Genomic DNA, 23,614 nt, shown 5'->3' on the forward strand with positions numbered 1-23,614 from the left:
ATCAATCCAGACTAAAGCTTTGATTGTGACAACAATGTGCTGTCTAACTCATCTTGTCAAGCAGCTACTTGACAGCTTAACAAAGGGATGACTGGTCTGTTAGCAGGAGGCCCAAGTCACAGCAGAAGTAGGCTCAGACGGGTGCTGGGATTTGCTGCGGTCATTATGGCCCCTCTGTGTGACAGCTGGCCACTGAGCCCACCCCGACATCGTGCCATCCCCATCCCCGACCGACCGACATGGCCTTGCTGCTTCTTTTGTCACAGCAGCAGGATTGTTACAGAGTAAATCAGCTGACGTGACCTGCTGGCCAACTGAGTGTCTGGATGGCAGGATAAGATGGAACCGTCTCATTTGAATCTGTCATACAACGGAAAAGCAACACCCTCCCAGGCTACCGGCATCTGCTGATTGATCCAATTTTATAACCTACAAAGCCCAACTAATCTGCAAGCTCAGCGTTTTTTACTTAATATGTATACGTATTGAATCACATGACCGAGACAAGTGACAAGTGATTTTTATTTATTTATATTTGTATTTATTTATTTTTAAAATGAGACTGATGATAAAATATTTAATAAAGTAATAAAATGTAATAAATAATAGAATAAAATAAAGACAATAAAATATATTTTTTGAACTCTGTGCAGTGCAGATGCTCAACATTTTGATGACCTGAATGTTGGCTTGAAGACATTTCCCTAAACTGGACCCCTGCGGGAGACAATGACTCTGCGATCCGAGCGCACCGCACACACGTGACCTTTAACGTACGCTTTTTGTCTTGGCAGGAAAGCTTCTCTCTGTTATTTGCTACTTGCCGGGTCACTGGCGGCGGACTGTTTAGCGGACTTTCTCAGCAGTCGTACCATCTGTGTGAGCTCTGCAGGTGCTTGGCCTGCTGGCACACCTCCGCAAAATGTGCACAAGGCTATTTGAAAGCTGGTAGAGTCGAGCGACCCTCGCTTCACGGCAAAACTGACATTTCAAGGTTATGAAGTTAATGCTATACTTGTTTTGGTTTTAAAAAATCTGAGTATTTCTGCAGGAGTAAACAATAATAAAATGGCTAAGAGGAAAGTAGCAATTGGTATTTCCACACTTTGCGACTGGTGCATTTTATTTCTAAATCAAATCATCAGTCAGGTATTTCTAATTTTAAGAATGATATAAAATGAGTTTGAAATGACAAAGTGTTTTGGGGTCATAGTCTGGGGTAAATTTGAGGTTTAAAATGTGGAAATAGAGAATCATAAATATTTAGCGGGGCATCATTGCACTTTGGCTGTTCGCAAGCGGCTAGTGAGAGCTGACTGTTCTCAATGTCAGTTTTTATGGAAGCTTTTATGGTTTAAAACGGCACGAGTGGCCCTATTGGGAATTGACAATAAATAATCCATGCAATAATCCAGATCATCCGAGAAGTGGGTGGGAGGGGACAACTCATCGGGAATGGTGCGCAACAAAAGAAACACAGATGTCGGCGATAACGACAGACTACCAGATGAGCCGACACTAAGATTTTAAAATTCAAATATGGAATCATTTGTATGTGAACAACAGACCGCCGGACGCCGCCCCGTAAAGAATCTAAAGTGGGGCTTCGTAATGAGAGGTCAGACAGAAGAATAGATGTCAGCCTTGCACACCTGTGGCCTACCTTCTGCTGCGTTCAGTTACTCTCATTATAGCCTTCTGAATAATGTAAAGGTGTATATGCATGAAGGGGACGAAGCCATCTACATAATAGGGCTATCTCCCTCTCCATCTGGTCATGTGTTTGTCATCGACCCCTCCTCCCTCTTGGTGCCTCATCATCTTTATATGTTCCCCAGCTGAAGCGCAGTTTGTCGTTCAACCCACTGTTACTTAGTGATTGGTGTTTTTTTTTTGTTTTTTTTTTTTAATGGGTTCATACAGACCTCAGTAGATTAATCCGTCAATATTAGCCCTTTTAAAATTCGGGAAAATCAGCAAAAACATTTTTTGGGGGCACCATTTTTTTTTATAAATTAACATATTACATAATAAAATAATGGCCTTCAAATACCCCACCCAAGATGTTTTTCTCTGTTAAAAAGTATTTTTTGCAGTGTTGTAAAAGTCAAAGTATTGCAGTATAAAACAGTCAAATGTGTGTGTGCGTGTGCACGATTTACTTGTAGTGGATCTCATTAGCCTGACGCAGGTGTTCCTAATGTTGTGGCCGCAAAGCTTTACTATGACGGTGCGACCGCAGCCCGGAGCTGACGTAAGTGCTGGGGACCCTCAGGAGAATTAACCAGGCGTCTGCCACATGACCTCGATGACTCAAAAAGCATCCTGGGCTCAGCTGATACGCGTGCCGTCCCCACCCCCCCTGACATGACAAGCGGGAGGAGGACAGAAGGACCAGCAGGCAACTAATGATTATGATGACTAGGGCCATCTTGCTAGCCTCTCGGTACCCGCCCTGCCCCCTCCTTGACATCACCCCCGCCCCTCCAAAGCGGGAGCCCTGGCCTTGGCCCAGGGTCTGGCTCCCACATGGACCTGGCAAGGCGTGGGTTAGTGGGGCCGAAGTGTCACCACCAGATACAGTCTGGCGTGTCAGCTGTCGAAGACCACAGAAGGAAATGTGAATCAAGTCTGTCAAGAGGAAGCTTGATGACGGTCAGAGATGGTCACCCCCCCAGCTTTGAGTGATATTCTGTAGTCTTATGTCACCGCACAGAGTAAACCACGTATGTATGAATTCCTAAGTATTCGCTGCATAATTTGTTTTCATCTGCAGCCACCAGCCTGCAGCAGCATCGTGGACTCGGCAGTCATAGTGGAACAGGTGGAGCAAGATAACAGTCACAACACACACGCAGACACACACAGGGCTCAGACACTGGCCCATATGGTAGACCTCTGGAGCTGTTGCCCTCAGCAGATCGGGGAGGGATGCAGAAAAGGCCGCAGGAGCAGGAGGCGGCAGAGGGAATCGGGGTCTGCGGGGGTGAATGTTAAGGGGGTGGGCCGCCCCAACTGTCCGCTGTCTTTGGGGAATTGAGACATGCATATATGTGTCTGATTGAACAGCGGGACGCTTGGCGGAAGGGGCCGCGGTCCAATTATTATTATTCTTGAGCGTTTGAGAGAGCAAAAACTAGTATGTAGTATATGTATATTGTATATATTTGTATATGAGATAACGGATATTTTAAAGCAAGAGTTAATAATTCGAGAATAAAGTATTATCTCTTATTCCATTTTTTCCCACTTTCATTTTGCGGACGAAAAACCCACAAAAAGCAATCAAAAAAAGCACATCAAACTTTGCATCATAAAGGTTTGCCACGTACTATGCAAAGGAGAGAAACATTCTATGCTCATAAAATGGATTGAAAAAGAAAAGGATCATATTAACATCAATGTGTCTTTTAAATAATCATATTAGTTGCCGGTTGTAAACAATGAGAAAAGTTAATAAAGTAATTTCATTCAATAAGTATTTTCATAATAGTGTCAACTCAGCTGCATCAAGAGGTGTTTCTCAACTTTATCGACATGAATCAAAATATTAGAAATAGCTCACAATACTGAGTTCAACACCACTCCAGGATACATTCATAAAGTTACCATGAATACACGATATACACATATACAGTATTCCATCCATGTATACATTATAATTTTTCTCTAATGGATTAAGATTGAATGACTGATTATATGATGGCTATCCACAAAGGCAATAAAAAAAAAAAAAGCCAAAAGTCAGTGTCTGGAACAATTGGCAATGTCCCACTGACCACATGTTAATGGCAGGCACACGCCACAGCCACAACACAGCTAATGTCCTATTGACCAAATAGGAATGTGTTTTCCATGTGAGGACATTGTATTCTTTGTGCCTTCTATTCATGCCAGCGTTGTTTAAAAAAAAAAAAAAAGGGGTCTGGCGTGAAGGATAGACTGCTGGCCACCTGCCGCTCAACATCACAAAGGCGAACAAGACTGACAGATGTACAGACTGGGGGTCAGATGGCGCACTTTGTCATCATGCGAAGAAGCATCATCGTGCAGACACACCGCCCCCCCCAATGATAATACAGCACGAGAAAGCTCAGTTCAGCGAGCTCAGAGGATTGGATAGTGTCGTATGTTTTTGGTCTCAACAAGAGGTAGAAGTCAACTTGAAACATTTTCCTTACCATCATTATGGTATCCAGGAATTGTTTTAAACAGTAAAAAAAAAATTACCTTTCATGTAAAAAAAATATGCTAGGCATAATTTTGTTGGACACTTGCATAAATACAAACAAAAAAATGGTTGAGTGCACGGTTAAAAAACACTTTCATGACTCTGAACAAATGTGCTATATATACAGTACTCCTATGATTTCCAATTTGGAAAAATTGTCGTAAAATCAAAAGGACCAATATTTGTTTACAACCCACTTGACCTGAATAAATTCTAATACGCCACTTTCATGCGCCATATGGTGGAAATAACATTATTTATTTTGGTGCATTTAATCCCGGGACAGATTGCAGGGATATATTTTTAAGGCACATTAAATGCACCTTTAATCTTATCTAATCTTGAAAAGATTATCCCATGTAATATAAGACAAAGGAGATCAGAAAGATTAGCTTCAGTCTGTTCATATCGCATGTTCAAGCAGTGGTGTTGGTTATCTTGTGTTTATCATTGTTTGCTTGCATTTTATCCTTCCATCCATTTTTTTTTTTTTTTTTAAATAGCGCTTGTCCTCATTAAAATTTTGTGTGAGCTGGCACCTATCCCATCTGACTTTTAATAAGAGAAACGGGGTGAATATCAGATTGGGGTAGAAATACACAAGCAACCATGCACATTTTTATGTAATATAATTTTGAGTATTTAGTGCATCTAACATGCATGAGTTTATAACGTGAGGGAAGCTAAAGTCTCAAGTGAGAACTCACGTAAATATTTGGAGAACATGTACCTACCTGTAAACTCTCACAGGTGGGCCCGAGGCGGGATTCAAATCCAGAATCTCATAGGTTTGATGCAGACGTTTGAAACATGAGCTCAAGTGCGCAGTTCGTTTGTTGTGACGTAGTGCAGCCTTTGACCACTAGAGGGAAGCAGAGTATTAATTGTTAATTTGATAAAATGCATGCGTGGGCTAGGGATGTTTTACAACTACAAGAGATGAATTAAAATCACTCATTCAACAACATAAAATTTTTATTTTTATGAACAGTGTTCTAAGCTTGAGCAAATATTGACTGTTGCAACTTTTGTTGTTGTTTCACCTGCTGAGAAACAGATGCAACACCAGCTGGCGCGCACACACGCACACGCACACGCACACACAAACACACACACGAATGCAACACAACAAAGGACAACAACATCTTGAGAGACTTTTCATGAAGACAAGAATTGACTGTTTCCCCACTAACTACCATAGCAGGGTGAGATTTAGACATGGCAACAATGGTGTCTTTCAGTAATGAGGCTTCTCATTGTGCAACTGCTGTAATATTGGAATTCTCGGTGATGCTCATGATCATTGCATTCGGTTTGCAGATTACATGCTATGTGTGTTTTTTTTTTAAATGAGTTTGTGTGTTTTTATGTACAAAGGATTGTGAATTTGCCTATTCACAGATTGCGTTTCAAAATTGGCCTGAATTATTTGCGGAAATTTTCACATATGACATGTAACTGGCATTATGGTGCTAAGGAACAGTCGAAGTGAAGTGAGGCACTTTTAGACAAATGTACGTAATACTTTGTCGCCATCTTGTGGCCACCATAAGCCTTTACAGTACAGTGTAAAGCTTTTTGGGAGAATGCCAATTACTTTTTTTTTTAGCAGTGATTGTCTCAATGATCCACTTTTTTTTTTGCGGCTTTCTTTGGTGGTGTGAGGTGAGTTTTCTTCTAATATAAAATATGTGCCTTGGCCCAATAAAGGTTGGGAAAGCCTGGCCTAAAGGTATAATGGAAACATAATAGTGAAACATAATAATACTGTGTGTGTATCTTGGTGCTGATTAAATTGTGTTTCTAACTTTCTTCATTGGCATTTGAGCTGCGGCAGCTCTTTCCAGCACTTCTGAGGGAATTGCACTTTGTGTTTACACGCTAAGTGAGCAAGAAGCACTTAATTTGAACTGGGTTGTGTTACAGTAAGTGTGCAATGGTGTCACTCTCAATTAGCTTTAATTCTTACTCCTCCGTGGATAAGCCTCTTTGGAGGACAACATACTGCGAGGGCGTGCAACTGTGCATGAGGGAGCTGTGTGAGCATGCATGCGTGCGGGTGCGTGTGCGTAAATGTGTGTGTGCCCCCTACCCCAGCCCTCTATATCGCTCCACAGGACCGCCAGCCCCGTCTAGAGTTATTCCAGGAATGCGAAGAACATGGCGGCCGCGATGAAGGCGCAGAAAACCGGACTACTGGAGCTCCGGGTGACCGTGGACCGCTGGACCCGGGTGCTGGCCACTCTCACCGAGGACACACTGACGGTCAACCCCGGCGAGGGTGCCGACGAGACGGCCAAACCCAATCCGAATCCCGCAGGCGCGATCAACGGAGACCCCCCTAATCTCAGCTCATGTCCCGTCCCGGAGACCATCACCAATGTGAAGCGCACGGTGCGAGTTACCAAACAAGACGTCGGAGGACTCGGGATTAGTATTAAAGGTGAGAGATCAACTTTTTCCTAATGGGGCTCAAATGTGGAGTCGCAGCGCCATTCAAAACACCGCGAGCTGACTTCAACTTTTTCCTCACCGAGCGTGCAAAACTTTGATTGGTAACTTTGAAATGCAATGTCGCTGGTGTTTCGAATGGAAGCAGATCGTTTTTTGTTTTTTTTTTTTGGTTAATTTTGGAATGTTTTAACCAACTTGTTGTGTGGTCCAAAGGTTGACAGCCGTCATGCTTAATTTACCCCAGCGGGGAGTCCGGTGAATGTCAATAGGAAACGTTTGTAAGGAACGAAAAAGAAAAAGAAAAAAAAAAAATGTATGCCGCGTAGCCTCCTGGGTGTTTAAGAAAAAACTCCCCAGGCAAATTGTGTATTTTAATTTTAAAACATTAATATTAATCAAAGCACGATGCATTAAGTGCATGAAATCAATTTGTTAAATATGAGAGAATGGATGGATGTTTGTCCAAAAGTGTTTTTTTTTTTCTTACAGGCACTGGTGTATGCTATTTGGCCAAAGAAAAAGCTTTGAATTCAAAACAAACTGTACAGTAAATTATTTTATACAATAAGCGAGTCATTTGATTTGGATAACATGTTAACAATATAGTTATACACAGTTTTTGTTTGACTATAATAGGAGAAGAGATTTGAAGATTTGATGACACCAATTATGTTTATTCATTAATTTCTACATTAACTCATTTTCTTTTGCTTAATCTGTATAGACAGGTCAAGACAGTAGCCACCAATCTACAGAATACCCGATTATCAAATATCGACAGCATTTGAATGACCTAAATATTACTATAAAATTGGCCCAAGGGCAATCTTGCATTGTTCCCACATCTAACATCAGTCTTACATAACTGATGTGTCGCCTACTCACTCAACAGTGTGGTGGCTGTTGGAAAGCCTTTTGCAATCCTGTTTACAAGACCTCAGCTGGTATCTCGGTTGGAAGGACAGTTTGTTGGGCAGTTAAAATTTTGTAAATAACATGGATAAAGATCATGCTGTGGTTGGATTTTTAGAAATGCAAACAAGGTTTAAAAGTAGTTTCGACTGTATTTGTTTGTTGAATGTTTATATTGATGCTTGAATGTCATACTTTTACCCTCCATTAAATTGCCAATTGATTCCCCTACATTTAGTCTCCATGAAAAGTTTCCAGTTTGGAATATCTCTAAAAAAAATCCCGATTTTAACCTCCCGTGGTCATTTATTGAGAATTTCATGGAACTTTCCACCCTTTAAGCAGGAATGCCAAGCGGGAGGGCTGTAGCTTCTTTTATACAGAGATCCTCACATTTGTGACGGATGACAGAACATAACAAAGGCACACAACTGTTTTTGCTTTCACACTGTGTTCTGGAACAAGAAAAATAGATGTGAGCTCATTGTCTGCGAGACAAAACCCAGATGCTATATTTTATGGCTTTTAGCCCGCTTTTCAGATCAACCAATCAGATAATTACGTGTGATGTCAACAACGGACTTCGACTTTTGACTTGGCTTTCTTATTTCAGGTGCCTTTGTCATGGTAATTTCTGGGGATGCTAGCTCAGAATGCAGGAAAACTGCCAGGTTGAGTTGCCCATGCGATGCAGAAAAAAGGCACCCGTGTCAGCTTTTCTAGACAGCGCAGAAGGTTCTTGTATCTTTTTTTTTAGTCTGCAGTATGCACATGATGACAAGACATTGTTGCTCCTCATTATTGCTGATGCTAACGTGGTCGTGTTAGGTCCGTGCGCTTCCATCCCCCTGACAACAATGGCACCTCTAATGGCAAAAGCTCTTCTGTCCATAGGTGACTTGTAGAGCCACGCAGCTTGTTATTAAAACAAAATAATTGCTGGCACCCTGCTAGCTTGATGTTGTTGCTACAAATCGGCTTGGATGGTAACCAAAGATGAAGATGGCTGGGAGGCAACACAAAGCAAAAGAGAAAAAGTGGCGAGATGTTGGACTAGCAGCGAGTGAACAGCTGAAAGGAGCAGCCAGCCATCATTTGTCATTGGTCAGAGACGAAAGCTATGTATCAGGGAGTCAACCGCCTGTGTTAATTTTAGGGAGCCCACCCTGGCTTTTAGAAAGCGTGGAGGCAGTCAACCTTCACTCTGGTCTGTCTAATTTAAGCAAAGAGCAAAGTTCCAGGTCTCCAGACAGTGTCTGGTCAGATTGAAGCCTTGTTGCCATGGGCCTGGGTTAAGCCTTTTTTTTTTTTCCTTCCAAACAGTTGGAACTTTCTCTTTCATATAACGCAAGATTTAATGACGGAAGCTGCTGTTTCTTTTAGAGAAACCAAGATTTTGCATATGAATATGAAAATCAAAACTTCAGACATACAAGACTGTAGAGTCGACTATTTGCCGTAAGCGCTTAAAGAAAGTGACCCCAAGTAGCATCAAAGCCACCAATCCCAAAATTAATTAGTAATGACCCAAAGTCGATGCAAGATTTGTCTTTGCGGGCCACATAAAATGACGAGGTGGGCCGTATCCGGCCCCCGAGCCTCGAGTTTGATAGTGATGACCTAAAACTATGCAGTTCCATTTTCTATTATTCCAAATTCAAACAAATTGAAGGGCATGAAACTTATGAAATGAAAAAACAAAACCTACTACTAATACACCTGCGTCACCATTTGCGTCACTCGGCGCTATCCCACATGTCGTTCAAGCGACACTTTGCCATCTTGGAGATGCAGCCGTGTTCGTGACATAAGAAGACACGGTGGGATGATGAAGGAATATGCGAGGATTAAGTGTTAGACTGCCAGTTATGGGGAGAAATAATAATTGGACACTCACTGTAGTATTCATAGATTTAAACGTATAAGACAAAGGCAGTATTTTCATTTCTGAACTCTACCAATTACTAATTTGGAACCACAACTGTATTAGCATTGTTGTTGCTATTTTTTAGAACTATATAAAAGCAGCAATTATTGACTGACTCTGCTCCTCTGGGCATTACCTCATTTCTAATACTTACTGATGCAGCAAGCGACTTGTCTGATGCCATCGAGGTCAAAAGTCGGGGAACCCATTCTGTCCATAACTCGATTGGGAATGTGCTTGGCTTGCACGGGAGGAGCCAGGCCATTGACTCTTAAGTCCCACTTGGTGCAAACCTGCGCGAGATGTATTTAAAATTAATTGAATGTCATATTGTCTTTTATAATAGATAATGACGGGCTGGCTGCGAGATCGTGAGTCCAACAGCCAGCTGACATTATTGACCACCGTGTTTGCATAATATGTCAGTTATATCTTATGACTGGGAATGGCCGTTACCTATCATTTATATTGTGTTGTAACAGTTGCAAAACAAAACAAAAAGAGTCAAAGAAAATGCGGAACCGTTCCCCACGTCTTGCAAAGAAAATGATGAGATTCATGTCGTGCAGGTGGGAAGGAGAACAAGATGCCCATTCTCATCTCAAAGATTTTTAAGGGCTTGGCCGCCGACCAAACGGAGGCGCTTTATGTGGGCGACGCCATATTGTCTGTCAACGGCTGCGACTTACGGGAGGCCACGCACGACGAGGCCGTGCAGGCCCTGAAGAAAACTGGCAAAGAAGTCATCCTTGAAGGTAAGACGTTTTACACACGCACAAGATTTACGCAAGCACTTCAGATATACAACAAGTAAACCAAAGTTCTTTTTCTGATCTTGATTGAATACATTTTCCATAATGCTGGTTAAGGTCATGTGGGATCATTTATGTTAAATCATACTTTGATCACACTTGATGGATTTAAATAATGAGCGTCTGTGAAACCAGACCCAAAGAACGAAACAGAATACCAATGCAGAGATGACATTTCTGATATCAAGTACTGTGCTCCACTTCAACAAAACACCCGCTAGGCCCTGAGGAATGTTTACAGTGAGAATCAGCAGGGTTTTTGTTTGTTTGTTTTGTTTAGTTTTTTTTTTCATCAGTTTTGCCGCCAGAGCTCATGTAGTGAGGTTTGAAATGGAATAGAAAAGTGACACACTTTGTAGAATTTTAAGTATAAGATCAAACAAAAAGGGGACTCAAATATTCATGAATGCTCCGTCATTCTCCAAACTTTTTCTTTTTGTTCGATTGTAGATGACATTTCTTTTTCTCTTCAAACAAAGCAACATAGTATCGCTAGAGCGAGCTCATTTTGTAACTTCATTGAGGTTGCAAATTCTTGCCATTTTGACTGTGGTAACATTTGATTTGCCATCAGCCAAATTTTGTTGACTTGAGCCAGAGAAGCAAGGCTGCGGACAGAAGAGCTCAGCGCTTCTGCTTTACTTGTTAATAGCAGACAAGCGGTGCCGCTCTGTGATCCATCATGTCAGGAATCCTTTTAGGATGGCTCCCTCCTTCAATAGAGCAGCAATGAACCCAAAGAGACCAGGACACTCACAAAGTGGGCACTGGTGCGCACGACAGTATTTTCTAACAGTGCAAACTTCTTTTCGCTTGAGTTACACGTTATACTCGAGCTGATAAGAGAAGATTTATTTATGTGTGCGAGAGTAAGATTGAATCGGAAATGCCATTCCATCTCTTCCATGCCACCAAAAAAAATTCAATGTTTTTCTATTTTCTATTCTACCCTATGTGGGTGGAGGATGGTGTCAGAGTTATAATAATAATAATAATGATAATCTATCTATAAAAAGCGGATTCAAGGGCCCGTTGATCACTGCTTGGTTTTAATTTGTTTTGATTTTACATAAAAATCCAACATACATAACTTTTTCCTACATTTGTATGACCGATAAGAATGTTAATATGTTATCCCTGGAGGTGTCAAAATAAATCGATTAATCGACAACAAATCAATTATCAAATTAATCGCCTCATATTTTTTCGATTATTATTCAATAATCATTGACATTTTTACCAAATGATTGAGGCTCTCAAAAATAATAATCCTCTGATTTGTTTAGTCGTTCATGAAAGCAGATGGATTTATATATATATTTTTTTTAATCAAATCACTAGCTGTATATAAATACCGAGTTGGAATGTAAAATTGTGCTTCCTCTGTCCTCCCCAAACGTCTCACTATGAATAGGAAAGTGTGTTTGTTGTCTATTGGACATTTTGAAAGAAAATCAAACCTGCGACTGTTCCATGGTGTCAGGTGCACTCTTGCCCTCTGAGTTGCCCTCTCTTCCTGTCCGACTTTACATCAAGATGTGATGGAATAATCAATGTGTCTGCGTGCGTGTGTCTATGTGTATGTGAGAGGAACAGTAAACACCTGAGAGGGTCAGCTAAATATAAAACACCAGATGAAACAATAAATCCCCAGCTGCCTTCATTTCCTCCAGGTTATATTTACAATTTTGCACTCATGTGTGCACATGAGAAATCATTTTGTCGATAAGAATAATAAATGACTCTGGCTTGATTATATAGTAGTTTAAATGTTGAAACATGTTGAATGGTAAACCTTAAAGTCAGGCTGACTTAACTTTTGAAAACCTCGCTCCAGAGTCACAACTATGAAATAGAACAATAGTGTATGAACATGACCTTATTGTTGGTTTCACTTCCCACACTGCGTGTTTTGCCTTCCTGCCAAATGAGTTTCCGTTGTCTAGCGGTTTGTATTTTCAAACACGGCTGCACCGAAATGCATTCATCACAGAGTTATATAAAACATCTTCACGCAATGCTGGCTATGGACTTTAGCTTACCCCCAAGTTACTTGTGCGGAGTTTGCTTTATTGTTTCCCTCTGCCAGGACATTTCTGGACAGAGCTGGTTCTTTGTCCCATGTTCTTTTCATCACTGCTCCTTACACACATATGGATTAAGCGGATTTAGTTATGGAAGCGCAGCAGTGGCAGTTCTTCCATTGTTGTAGTAACTTTTACTGGCTGGCTGGGAACGTGTTTTAGATGTTATGTCAGCCGCATCGGGCCGTCCAGTCTGTGCAATAGCAATTACGCCGCTGCTCGCGGTGGAATCTTCAGTGCCTCAATGACATCATCTATCGGCACATGCATTTGCGAAAGTCGTTTTAAAGCCAAGGGAAGGGAAAGAAATGTTCTGACTCAAAAAGTCATACAGTTTGGTGTTCAACCCAAACATTCTAGAAAAGATTAAATGCAAATAAATTGAATTTCAGAAGTTGAATACCACTGTGTGAAAATTCTTTCACACGGCACTAAAGGGAACTGACGTCCCGCTCGTGGTAATTTGTGGATATTCAGGCAGTCCTCTAAAAACTGGATCGTCTTTTTTGTGCATATTGGCACTGATTTGTTCTTTGGCTCTTGTCTCCGGCTAATTGAGCAAACTCAATCAGTGGCAGAGGCCTTGTGTGAGAGAAAACGACCCAATTGTTTGGTCGCTTTCGGGGAAGACTGCACGAGAAAACACATGGCGGCTTTGTTGCATCCCAAGTCCTTGGCCTTGAGCCATGTTCTGCTGGATTTGACTATGCTGACGGTGTCATATCACGAAACAGATGGACGCAAACAAAACCGCACCAACTGTGGTCATTAAGCACATAAATACCGGTTTACAAGCGTGTGAAAATTCCATGTGCGCAAGCTTTGATGTGTTTAGCCAATGCCTGGGGTGCGATTAGATTTTGAGGACGTTCATCTGTGCCTGTGACGCTTTGTCAGCACTCTCAACAGGCACTAACCCCAAATCTAATCTCTCGCTGTCTTTGCCACACACCTGAATCCGATCTTTTGACTGCCTGCAATATAGCCCATTCTGGAACGACTGAAAATACTCGGAGTCAGACAATCATTGTTGTCCAGTGAAATTGTCTTCCTTGGCTTATTATTAGAAGTTGTTTTGTTTTACCTTACGTTCTTGCCCTTCTGTTGTCAGCCAATGAGGAACTGGCAATGCATCTAGTGCGCCTGTTTTTTGGGTTTTTTTTTTTAAATTCCAGCTTCAGTGTGTAATTAAGAATATTATCCATTCCAAGAAAGTACAGTACAGTTAGACTAAATGTGACCTTCTGCACGCCAACGTCCCGCTGATTCACAATTTTCATTGTCATTTTGTGGGCCGGGTTGCCAATTAGCTGGACGGGCAAGTGAGATTTTCTTGAATTTACAGCTTCTACATGCGTGTAGAAATATGAACATGCACAGAAGCAGCAAAACCATTGCCCTCAAGTATATTAATATGAACAGCTTGGACTTGCTTGGACTTTGAGACATCACGTCGGCTTATAGATCAAAAGTGTAGCTATGACGCTGTTTGGTATCCAATTTAGCCATTCTGCTTCTGGATCAGACAAAATGAATTTTAGTCTGACTCAGAAAGCATTTTTTTTTTGTTTAATAGCCAGATTGAATCCCTCAGGATGCATGGCTTCATTCTTACTTAGGATTTCTTTAATTAAAAAAGTCACCAGCAGGCTGCCGAGTCACTGTTTAAAATGAACACATTTCACTTTAATTCCTGGGGTTATATTTTTATGTGCAGTTGAAAATGGCTTAATAATTTGATTAATGTCATGTGACGTGAATGGCAGTTATATTTCCAAAGTTGAATTTACGACACAAAATGACAAAGTTGGCATGATCAGATAGAGCCGCTGGCGCACTTTCAATCTTTTTTTTTGGAACAGACATTCACAAAATAAATTCATACTCTCGCTGCTCTGGCTACAGTTGACATCCAGACATTGAAACATTTTAGTTAGAAAGTGTTAACTAATTAACAGCCAGCAGCTAACCTGAGCAGCACTGAGTCACCCACATCACTCACCAGACCAAGCCCCTCCTATTAAATTTCAAACACGCTGTGGCAGATATTATATTATAATAAAATGTAAGGATGGTGACCCGACATTGACCCGCGCCTCACATGCACATTTTATTAATTTAAAAACGGCAAAACATTTCTTTTTTAGCATAACATCCTTTTTATACCAATTAAAAATGTTATAAAAACGAACAAATTGCAGGTCAACTCGAGATGAGAGAAGAGGTTTCACTGCGTTTCTTCTATTAAAAACCCAACTCCATCCCTGTGCCAAGTCTATGTGCGGTACTATCCCTGCTGCGAAAGCTCTGACCCTCAGGACACAAAGCTCGGTTCCTCTTCTTTTGGCTCTGCTGCCCCGTGAGCAAATTGCGCTTACGCACAGCAAGGGGATGGATTATCTCAGAAAATAACAATGCTTGATCAAATCGCAACCCTTGCCCGGAGGGCCATCTTCGCGTGTAGCGTGAAGTTTGCTTAGCGGGACCCCTTGTGAACCCCACTGGCTTTTCCAGGGCCCCTGATAAATTAATGGCCAGGCCTTTGTGACGGTGGACTGGACTGAACAATCTCGCTGCTTGATGCATGAGTACATACTGTGTTTGTGTGCAGAATGTTGGAGAAGTCAGCAGCTTGACCTCCTTTACACTCGCCTCTCGCCTTCAGGCCAGGCCCTGTTCAAGTTTGCTTCACTTTCACTTTGTGGAATTAGTATAATGAACTCTCCTGACGCCGTGTGCAAAGTAATCACATCGACGCTTTGGCAGAATGTGAATGAGTTTACGAGTCGGATTCTCCGTCTACCTTGGCGAAGCTGGCAGTTAGCCGTGATCTTAATGAGATGGGCTGTGGAAATAATGAACTTATCTAAATCATTCAGGAGAGGAGAAGCCTTCGACACATGACTGACAATACCGGAATGGAGCACCCCTTAAGCGGGGGAACACACTGGCAGCGCGTTATTTATTAACTGTGTGTTTGCTCATTGTGTGGAGGCATTACTGCTCTTGCATGTTGCACAAGCAAGTTCAATAAAGCCCTAATGCGTTGCTGCACAGTTTGTCTTTGAATCTCCACTGCGTAAATATTACAACACAGCCACACAGATGCTCTTCCTTAGCCCAGCTACGGTGTTACACATGTGTTAGCATTAAGCTAGCAGCGTGTCTTAAGAGTTAGGGTTAGGGTTACGTACACATGTACTGCACATGCTCATAACTTGGCAAAGACTTTTAGTACCTTTTGTTAAGAACCCGAGCATAACTTCCCTCCCAAGATTCAAAGATTTTGTTGTGTAGAAGATGTACATTATCACGTCAATGTAGTTAGCAGAAAAGTAATCGCTTCTCTTCTTCTACAACTACTCTTTGTTGGGGGTTTTTCCAGGCTTCGAAAAATGAGATTTGGCATAAAATAGTTTTAAAGTCGGATTTCAACATCGTCCAATCAAAGCATAATTTTCTAGCAAACTATCTTTAGAGGTCACATTGTGGGAAGCGGTCCAAGAATCTCATGGCCTCACGGTAGAATCGTGGCGTGCACGTGCTGAACCTTTGAAATATTTGCGCTTTGTTGTAAGAACTCCACTTTTTCTTTATTGCAGCCACTAATAGCTTGTTTTACCTCGATTGAACCCAAACGCTTGTGATCTACTGCGTCGTTTTGGCCCGAGATATCGTTTTTCTTTTTTGTCTTGTTGCTGCTGCAACATTGGGACATTGTTTTCCTGGCATGCTTTTCAGAGACAACCGCATGCTTCTGAGGTCGCTGGCTGAGCAATGACATTTCATCCGTTCCCACGGTTACCAGTGGAGAAGGAGAAATGGCTGAACTTTTAGAAAATTTTCTTACAATACCATTGCTTGGTTGCCAGATGCTTGTCAACCTTGTTTTTTTTTTTTTTTTTTTGCATTTCAAATAAATAATGGAAATAAGGGGATATTCTTTTTATCGATTAATATCTCACTGCTGACTTGCTAAATAATTACTTATTAAACTGCTGACTATGTTTTGGGTTGGGGGGGCATAGTTGTTCCCGTTTGATTTAATCAGAGAAGAACCAAGTGAGACAAGACCATAAGCCCGGGATAAGCAAAAACAATGCTGCTCAGATATTGCACAGTCCTTGTTGAGTAAAGATAAAAGAATAAGTCTAAAGTATTCTTTTTGTACAACTCAGATGTATTCTTTTTGAAAAAACGCTCTAAAATTCTTCTGCTTTGTGCTTGTTCGTTCAAAAGTATGAAATGCTCTTTTAGCTTACCCGTATCGTCTGAAGATTTATGATTATGGAAATGGTATGACTTCAAATGCATTTGGGGACAAAACTGCATATTTTATGGACTGGGAAATATTTTATTTTTGCCTTTCACTTGTGTGAGATTGCATTTATGTAACAATAGATTGGAATGTTTTGGTCAGATTTTTATTTAATAATTTACCCTGCAAATTGTATCCATTTACAAGGGTAGACATGGTTTCTTCTTCTTTAATTGCCAGCCACTTTACGGGTGAAAGACTGCCCCCCCCCCCCAGGCCTAGGCGGAATAGCATGAATTAAAAGTCTAACCTTTATTTGTGTCAGAAATTCAACTCAGCTGTTGACACATGTGCTCAACTAGGAGGTCCTAGTCTGACATTTATTTTAATTTTCTTTTCATGTATGTGCTCCTTGTGTGCTCTTGTTTTTATTTTCCTTTTGCTGCCCTGACCCAAAGGCGGAACCAAACTGTGTGATCACACATTCTTTCATGCACTAATGACATTTATCAAGTCAAAGTAGCAGGCGGTATTTATTCCGTCATGTTGTCCGCTATGACTGACAGTTTGGTGGGGGTATTGATTGAATGTGTCTATAATTATAATTCAAAAGCAAATCATCTGGTGGTACTTTTCCATTGCGTCTAGCATTTTGGAAATGGTGCTTTGGCTATTTGGAAACTCTCCTGGCAGTTGAGAGACATAAAAGCTTTATGTGGGGAATTTTTTTTTTTAAAGTGAGTTGGCTGAATTGGCTCAAAATGTCTGGTCAGGATTTGTCAAGGAAAGCTTAGAGGGGGGATTCTGTGGAAGTCGCACACAGACACACAAACACACACACACACACACAAAAGCTGTATGAAAAAGTGGTCTCACTGGCTGCCAGATAAGCTGAAGTAATAACAGTGCCATCTCAGCTAATTTTAGCCTCTGTATTGAATGTGCCGCTCCTGGAATTCATTGCAACATTTCTGGCTAGGCTTTACTAGATGTACCATGTGTAGTTTTTTTTTTTTTTAAATTCTCTTACTTTCAATTTCCTCTCTCTCTTTCTTATTTTCATTACTTTACTCCTCTGTAATCCTCTATCCGCAAACTTTTTTTCCCATCCACAATTCTTTTAAGCTAGTTTTTTGTGGAATCCAACACTGCTTACTTTTCTTCACTGTCTTTCTGAAAATAGAGCTGTATCGAATTTTCTGTTATCTTTTTAATCTTCATATATGAACGTCACAAAATGCACGACCTTGCCTCCTCGCTGCTACTTCTTTCCAACTAACTCGATTTTGCTGTAGTTGGATTAGTGAACCTTGTTACATATTGACAAACATCACCAATCAAAGTCTTGATGTCTGGCTACATGGCGCCATCACCTACTGGAGGAATGTAAATCCACCCTAACTGCCTCTTTGTGTAATCAAGTATAAACAAAAAAGTCACTTAAACCCGTGTTTAACCTCTTACATTAAATCCAAGTGGTCATCGTGGACGATGTTGGCTGCCGAACACTGCAAACATCAATCGTTTAGTACCGGGGTATATTGACAGAAAGTCATTTCTGAGCCACTAAGTACACAAGTTGATAGCTACTTGAGAAATGTGGCAGGTACCTGTTAGTCTTCTGTCACTTACTTGCTTGCACTGTGTAGTTGAGACAAGGAAAGAGTCATGGCAAAAAAAAAGTAACTTCAATACGTAAACATACTTTTATTAAGACAACTTTCACATTCCCAGACATCATTGCTGTCACGACAGTTGTTCAATTCAAACTGAGGTTTTACATGACACATTTCTTCCAAGAACATTTTGGTTGAATTCTAACTGTATGACTTCAGAGAGCTATGCGTATAATATCCAAACCACTTGTTTTCAGAGCGCCAGGTATTAACGTTCACTCTGACTAGTTGGAAGCAGCGACGAAATTCGAACTGTTGTCCTTCCATGCCAAAGACAACACAAAGTTGGACCTTGCACACGATAGCACAACTTCCCTTGTCTTACTTGTCGGTAGTATGAAGACATCTCTTCTGTGAATGAATTGACTTCTCTAAAGCAGTGATCAGCCAAGACACTCGAGCTACTCCTTCATTTCAGAGCCAAATGAATCTGTTGTCAACTTTTGCCCTGCAGCTCAATTTTTTTTTTTTTTTTAAACCAAATAACTGCTTGGTTGACTGAGTGGCAGGAATGCCATCTATTTTGGGAATGGTGGAAGCCCCCCTCGCTCGCTCCCGTTATCTCATCCCGAGGTTCTTTCGCTTGGAGCTATATGACTCTTTATCCTCAGCAAGACGAGAGCACTTCTTCACACTTCTTGAGTGAAACCAGATGCCTTCCTTCAGTCTTCCGATTTAGTCCTCAGGGCTATTTTTACTTCGTGCCAAACTCATACCGCAGACTTTGGCCTGCTGCGCCAGAGCTCACTCTGCGTGTGTTGTACATGTGTTGGTGTCATGGTTAAGAAGTCAAAGATGCCTCGGGTTCAGAATAACTTTAAATAACTCTTGTGAAGAATCCTGTATCGAAAAATAAGGAATATGTTGGAATAAACTACATAACACATTTTCAATTGAGGTAAACATGGAATAAATAGAAGGTTCAAAAATAAGTACTCTTGGTGAAAGGCAGCATCAAGAGAAGTTCTCAGATGGGCAATTTTCCTTGTGAACAATCCCACTGGTGACAGCTGGAAAGTAAGAGTGGGAATCGGAAAATAGCTCATGATGGCGCATTACTTCTTTTTTGTGCCTGTCATACCGATCATAGTGATTTTACGATGAGCGTTATAAGAACTACAGCTTTTGAAAGAACCGCTCCGTTGCTCGTCATGTTTCAGTCAAGTACATCAAGGAGATGTCAGCCTTCTTCAAGAGCTCGGGATCCCCTGGCGGAGCTCTCCCGTGGGACTCGCCTCCCCCGACGCCTCAGAAGGACCAGTTGTCCGCTGAGGCCAAGGAACCCCGCAGCATCCCCTTGAAAATGTGCCAGGTATCCCGCAAACAATGCCCTCCTGACACAGAAAACAGGTACGCAGGCGCTTCACTCTCTGAGGTCAGCTTTGATTGGAGGGGAATAGTCAAGGTCCCTCATCTCCTCCTGGCAGGTACTTCGAGGTGATTTCGCCCAACAGGAGGAACTCTGTGTTTCTGCGGGCCAAAGACCCAGCCATGGCCCAGTCCTGGTACAACGCCATCCAGGCCGGTGCTGCCAACCTTTTACCACTAGTCAAGGAGGAGATGAAGAGATTGCAGCCGGGTATGGAAGTCAAACACTTGGGATGGATTGTTGAGCAGGTAAGGATCAGATCAACTGCTACCAACGAGGGTTTTTTTGGGTGGCCATTTTGTTTGTGGGTAAAATGGTTTTAAAATGACTTAAATGTGAGATGTCCTTTCCGCACAATTTCAATCCATTCCCAGGTATCATAAAAAGTCTCAAAAAGTTATTCTTATGTCAAAAAGGACAGTTAAGGATAAAGAATTACAGCACATTTAACATCCACGCTGGTTGAAATCATTCAGTTTTGCGGGGCGGGTCTGTTTTGAGCAGTATCTTACTTTGCATCTATGCAACAGGCTACTTCCGATTTCATAGAACATATTTTTTATTCCTTCGCTTTGGGAATAAAATAACTGCGATTTTGAGAGGGAAATGCATTTGAAATTCGAATGCAGGAAGTAGACATTTATGACTGTTTCATTCGGCTGCGATGCGTGTTGATTATTTGACAGACATGCAAAGTATTAATACGAACGGCATAATGTGGATTGCCGTCACCGTGCCTGCTCCTCCCTTAAGAGGCTATCAACACATTTGATGTGTGCAGGCGGTGCAGGGACCGGAGAGGCCCGTCCTTGCTGTGCTGACCGACCGGGAACTGTTTCTCTACCCCGCCTTGCCCGAAAGCAAAGACGCCATCAGCAACCCCACTAAGAGTCACCCTCTCATCACCACTAGGTATAAATATATTAATACATACTGTGCACACGTACAGTATTTACATAATAGTTAACAACAGTATATTTATCAGCATGAAGCATTTTGTGTCCAGTTTCGTGTCGGAGTAGGCACACTCCCACTCTTTCCATGTCTGCCTCAGCAGATGTTTAATTCGGAAAACAAGGGTGACACCAGAATTTGTGAGTCATATGGTTCCACCCTTTTAGACTTTTAACCCTGTTATGTCCTCTCGACATGTTTGCCTTAGGCTGGTCCATTCCGGCCCAGGGAAAACCTCTCCCCTGCTGGAATCCGCGCTTTCATTTGGCCTGCGTACGGGCACCAAGCAAGGTGTGGAGACCCACGTGTTCCGAGTGGACTCCCCTAAGGAGCTGTCGGCGTGGACTCACCTGCTAGTCGACGGCTGCCACATTGCGGCCGAGCTCATCAAGGAGGTCACGACAGGTAACTATGTAGTTGAAGGCACTTACAAATAAAATGTATATTACTAATTCTAATTTGCAAATAACTGAAAGTGGTTTTATTATTGAATATTGATGCCATAAGACAACTACCACTGTAGTTTCAAAGGAATAGGAAGGAGTCTCTCAAAGCCAATCTCTTTTGAGATTATTTTCCCCACAGTTGACTCCCTTCATTATCACTTTTTAGTCTGGACATCAAATGTTCAAAATGATCCAGTGTTTGCTTCTAACACAGCCCACATGCCCACTCGGGAGACATAAACAACCATCCGGCGTCAGGAATCATTCATCGGGATAATGACGTCAAGAGTTGTTTACATTATATTTCCAAGAATAATAAAAGGGCCAAGATTTAGAGTCAAAGTCAACACACTGATTTCCTTGGTTTTAAGTAGATATGAAGTAGATAGTCCCGGATAAAGTTTTTTTTAAATACAGGACTAAAATGAATTTTTTCTATTGTCCTAACGTGACCTCTAGTGGTCATATGAGGTAGCGTAGCAATAAGTGTCAATTCAATAACACAATGTACCCTCCCCATGGTAGCCTGCAGCTGGAACGGAAAGGAGTGCACCCTAGGTGTGCACATTGACGAGGGCTTCACGCTATTCACCGAAGAGCTGGGTGTGCGTAAGAGCGTCCTGCTGCAACATCCCTTTGAGCGTCTGAGGATGTCGTCGGACGACGGCGTCCGCATGATGTTCCTTGACTTCGGAGGGCCCGAGGCCGAAATTGTGAGTCATGTATTTCCTTGCATCCTATAATGGCCACGTGGGTGTTTATTTCCTCAAGTTAAGAGAGTACCAGGCAACAATTTAAATCAACTATTACAAAACTAACTGCTCCCTTTTGTCGTCAGCAACTGGACCTTCATTCTTGCCCCAAGACCCTGGTGTTCATCATCCACTCATTTCTGTCTGCTAAGGTCAAGCGACTCGGCCTCCTGGCGTGATGACGTCCGTAAAGTTTGTATTAGGAATATTTGACGAATTGACAAAAACGACAACCCAGACCGTTATGAGAGCAGCAAGTGATGACTAAACCTCATGTCCTCCCTTCCGGCTCATCCCGGTCTCTCGTGGAAGACCGGCAGACATTGGGGTAGTTGAGGTTTTTCACAAATGCACAGCTCATGAATCACGCATTGATTATGCAGCAGCCATTTTTGTAGTTTTGGTAAGCGTCACTTCACCTTGTATTGATTCATTGTATGTGTGCGCCATGAATGTCTTGATGGTTGATGTTGGAGAAACCATTATTTAAGGAAAGGAAGACAGCTTTAGCGGAATGACGGGAGACTGATCACTACGTGATCTAAAATGGATGTAAGGATTCATTAAATGCTGAACTTATGGATGTTTAAGTTGCCTTCTCACAAAACACCCTTTTACGACTTTTTCTTTCTGGTTTTATGACACTATTAAATAAGAGCATAATATGACAAAAAAAATGACGGTTAATTTTATTTGACTTATTTTAGTTAAGCTGCAGATTTTGATTAAAACTATTATTAAGGCTACTAACAAAAAGAGCCTCATGAACAGATGGACTTTAAAGTGTACACATACCAATAATTGGACTAAATTTTTCCACCCATTCCAATCAAAGTTGGCAAAAGCCTGATTTTTCAAAGTCTCTAAAAGTTGTGTAAAGAGGGAAAAAACAGTTCAGAAAACAATTGAGTGACATTTGTAAATGTTCAACCTGGTCAGTATTTATGATCGCAATCATTATAGTGTGGCCAATACTAAATTAGAGTGCTTCACTCCATTGCAAAAATTTTATTGGATGTTGCTGAGAGATTATTCTGTGGTGTGGGGTACACTTGATATTGAGTATACCATATGCTATAATAAGCACAAACTTTCTTTTTTTTAACTTGTCACGAGTCGTGATCTCACATTTTGTAAATCTCTGAAACTCTGTTGGGCCTAATTTGAGAATTTCCATCCCCTTACAATCAAATTCAGCATATGTAGGTCAAATTGTCATTTATGTGCCCAATATAGAGTTGGCCTGGATCTCAAGCTATTTCTACTACAACTTGTTTTCTTCTGGTTTTTTTTTTTTTGGATGAACTGTGGCACTACACTGCTCCCCACATGTTCATCTTGGTACTAAGAACACAATTGTATTTTTTTCTCTCATCACGAAAAAGGAACAGAAAATGGATGCATTGATTTGTGGGGTCTTTTGCATTTAAAAAAATCTGTTAAAATGATAAAAACAGTGTGTGTCACCTGCTTAAAGTATGTCTCTAATTTGCATTCATGACATTTTAATTAACATTCAATCATTTATTTAATCACTAAAGCACCATATGGCCTTCATCACAAAGTACTCGCACAAACAATGAAACGTTGCATTAAACTTGTATTCCTGTGTCAATGTTCTCCAAAATAAAATGTCTATTCTTATTTAAACAAGCAAAGGTGTGCCTTCTAAGGGTTGTTTGTACATAAACATGTAATAAACTTTGGTAACTTTTAACATACATGGCTGTACTGTTTCC

At 41.3% G+C, this 23,614-nt stretch overlaps 2 protein-coding genes across 3 annotated transcripts in view; one reads left to right on the plus strand and one right to left on the minus strand.

The window, feature by feature from the left end:
• cbfa2t2 (CBFA2/RUNX1 partner transcriptional co-repressor 2) overlaps positions 1-23,614 on the minus strand; it is a 60,761-nt gene that overhangs the window by 33,610 nt on the left and 3,537 nt on the right. Inside the window, exons 3-4 of one of the 2 annotated variants that reach the window (XM_088390650.1) lie at positions 9,679-9,817; positions 4,966-5,093 (exon numbers count right to left, since the gene is read on the minus strand). The gene's annotated coding sequence lies outside the window, so the exon portion shown is untranslated. Of the gene's footprint in view, positions 1-4,965; positions 5,094-6,323; positions 6,606-9,678; positions 9,818-23,614 lie in introns of those variants that run through there. The other variant, XM_088390652.1, reaches the window with a different exon arrangement.
• Positions 6,246-23,596, plus strand: snta1 (syntrophin, alpha 1). The gene is made up of 8 exons (XM_088390653.1): positions 6,246-6,674; positions 10,094-10,279; positions 19,515-19,704; positions 19,782-19,971; positions 20,505-20,635; positions 20,886-21,082; positions 21,649-21,836; positions 21,962-23,596. Exons 1-8 carry the CDS (start codon positions 6,392-6,394, stop codon positions 22,052-22,054), a joined length of 1,458 nt encoding a protein of 485 aa, XP_088246779.1. The 5' UTR covers positions 6,246-6,391; the 3' UTR covers positions 22,055-23,596.

Source organism: Syngnathus floridae, chromosome 11 (assembly GCF_059516105.1).
Source record: "Syngnathus floridae isolate MCC-2025c chromosome 11, RoL_Sflo_1.0, whole genome shotgun sequence".
NCBI lineage: Eukaryota > Metazoa > Chordata > Actinopteri > Syngnathiformes > Syngnathidae > Syngnathus > Syngnathus floridae.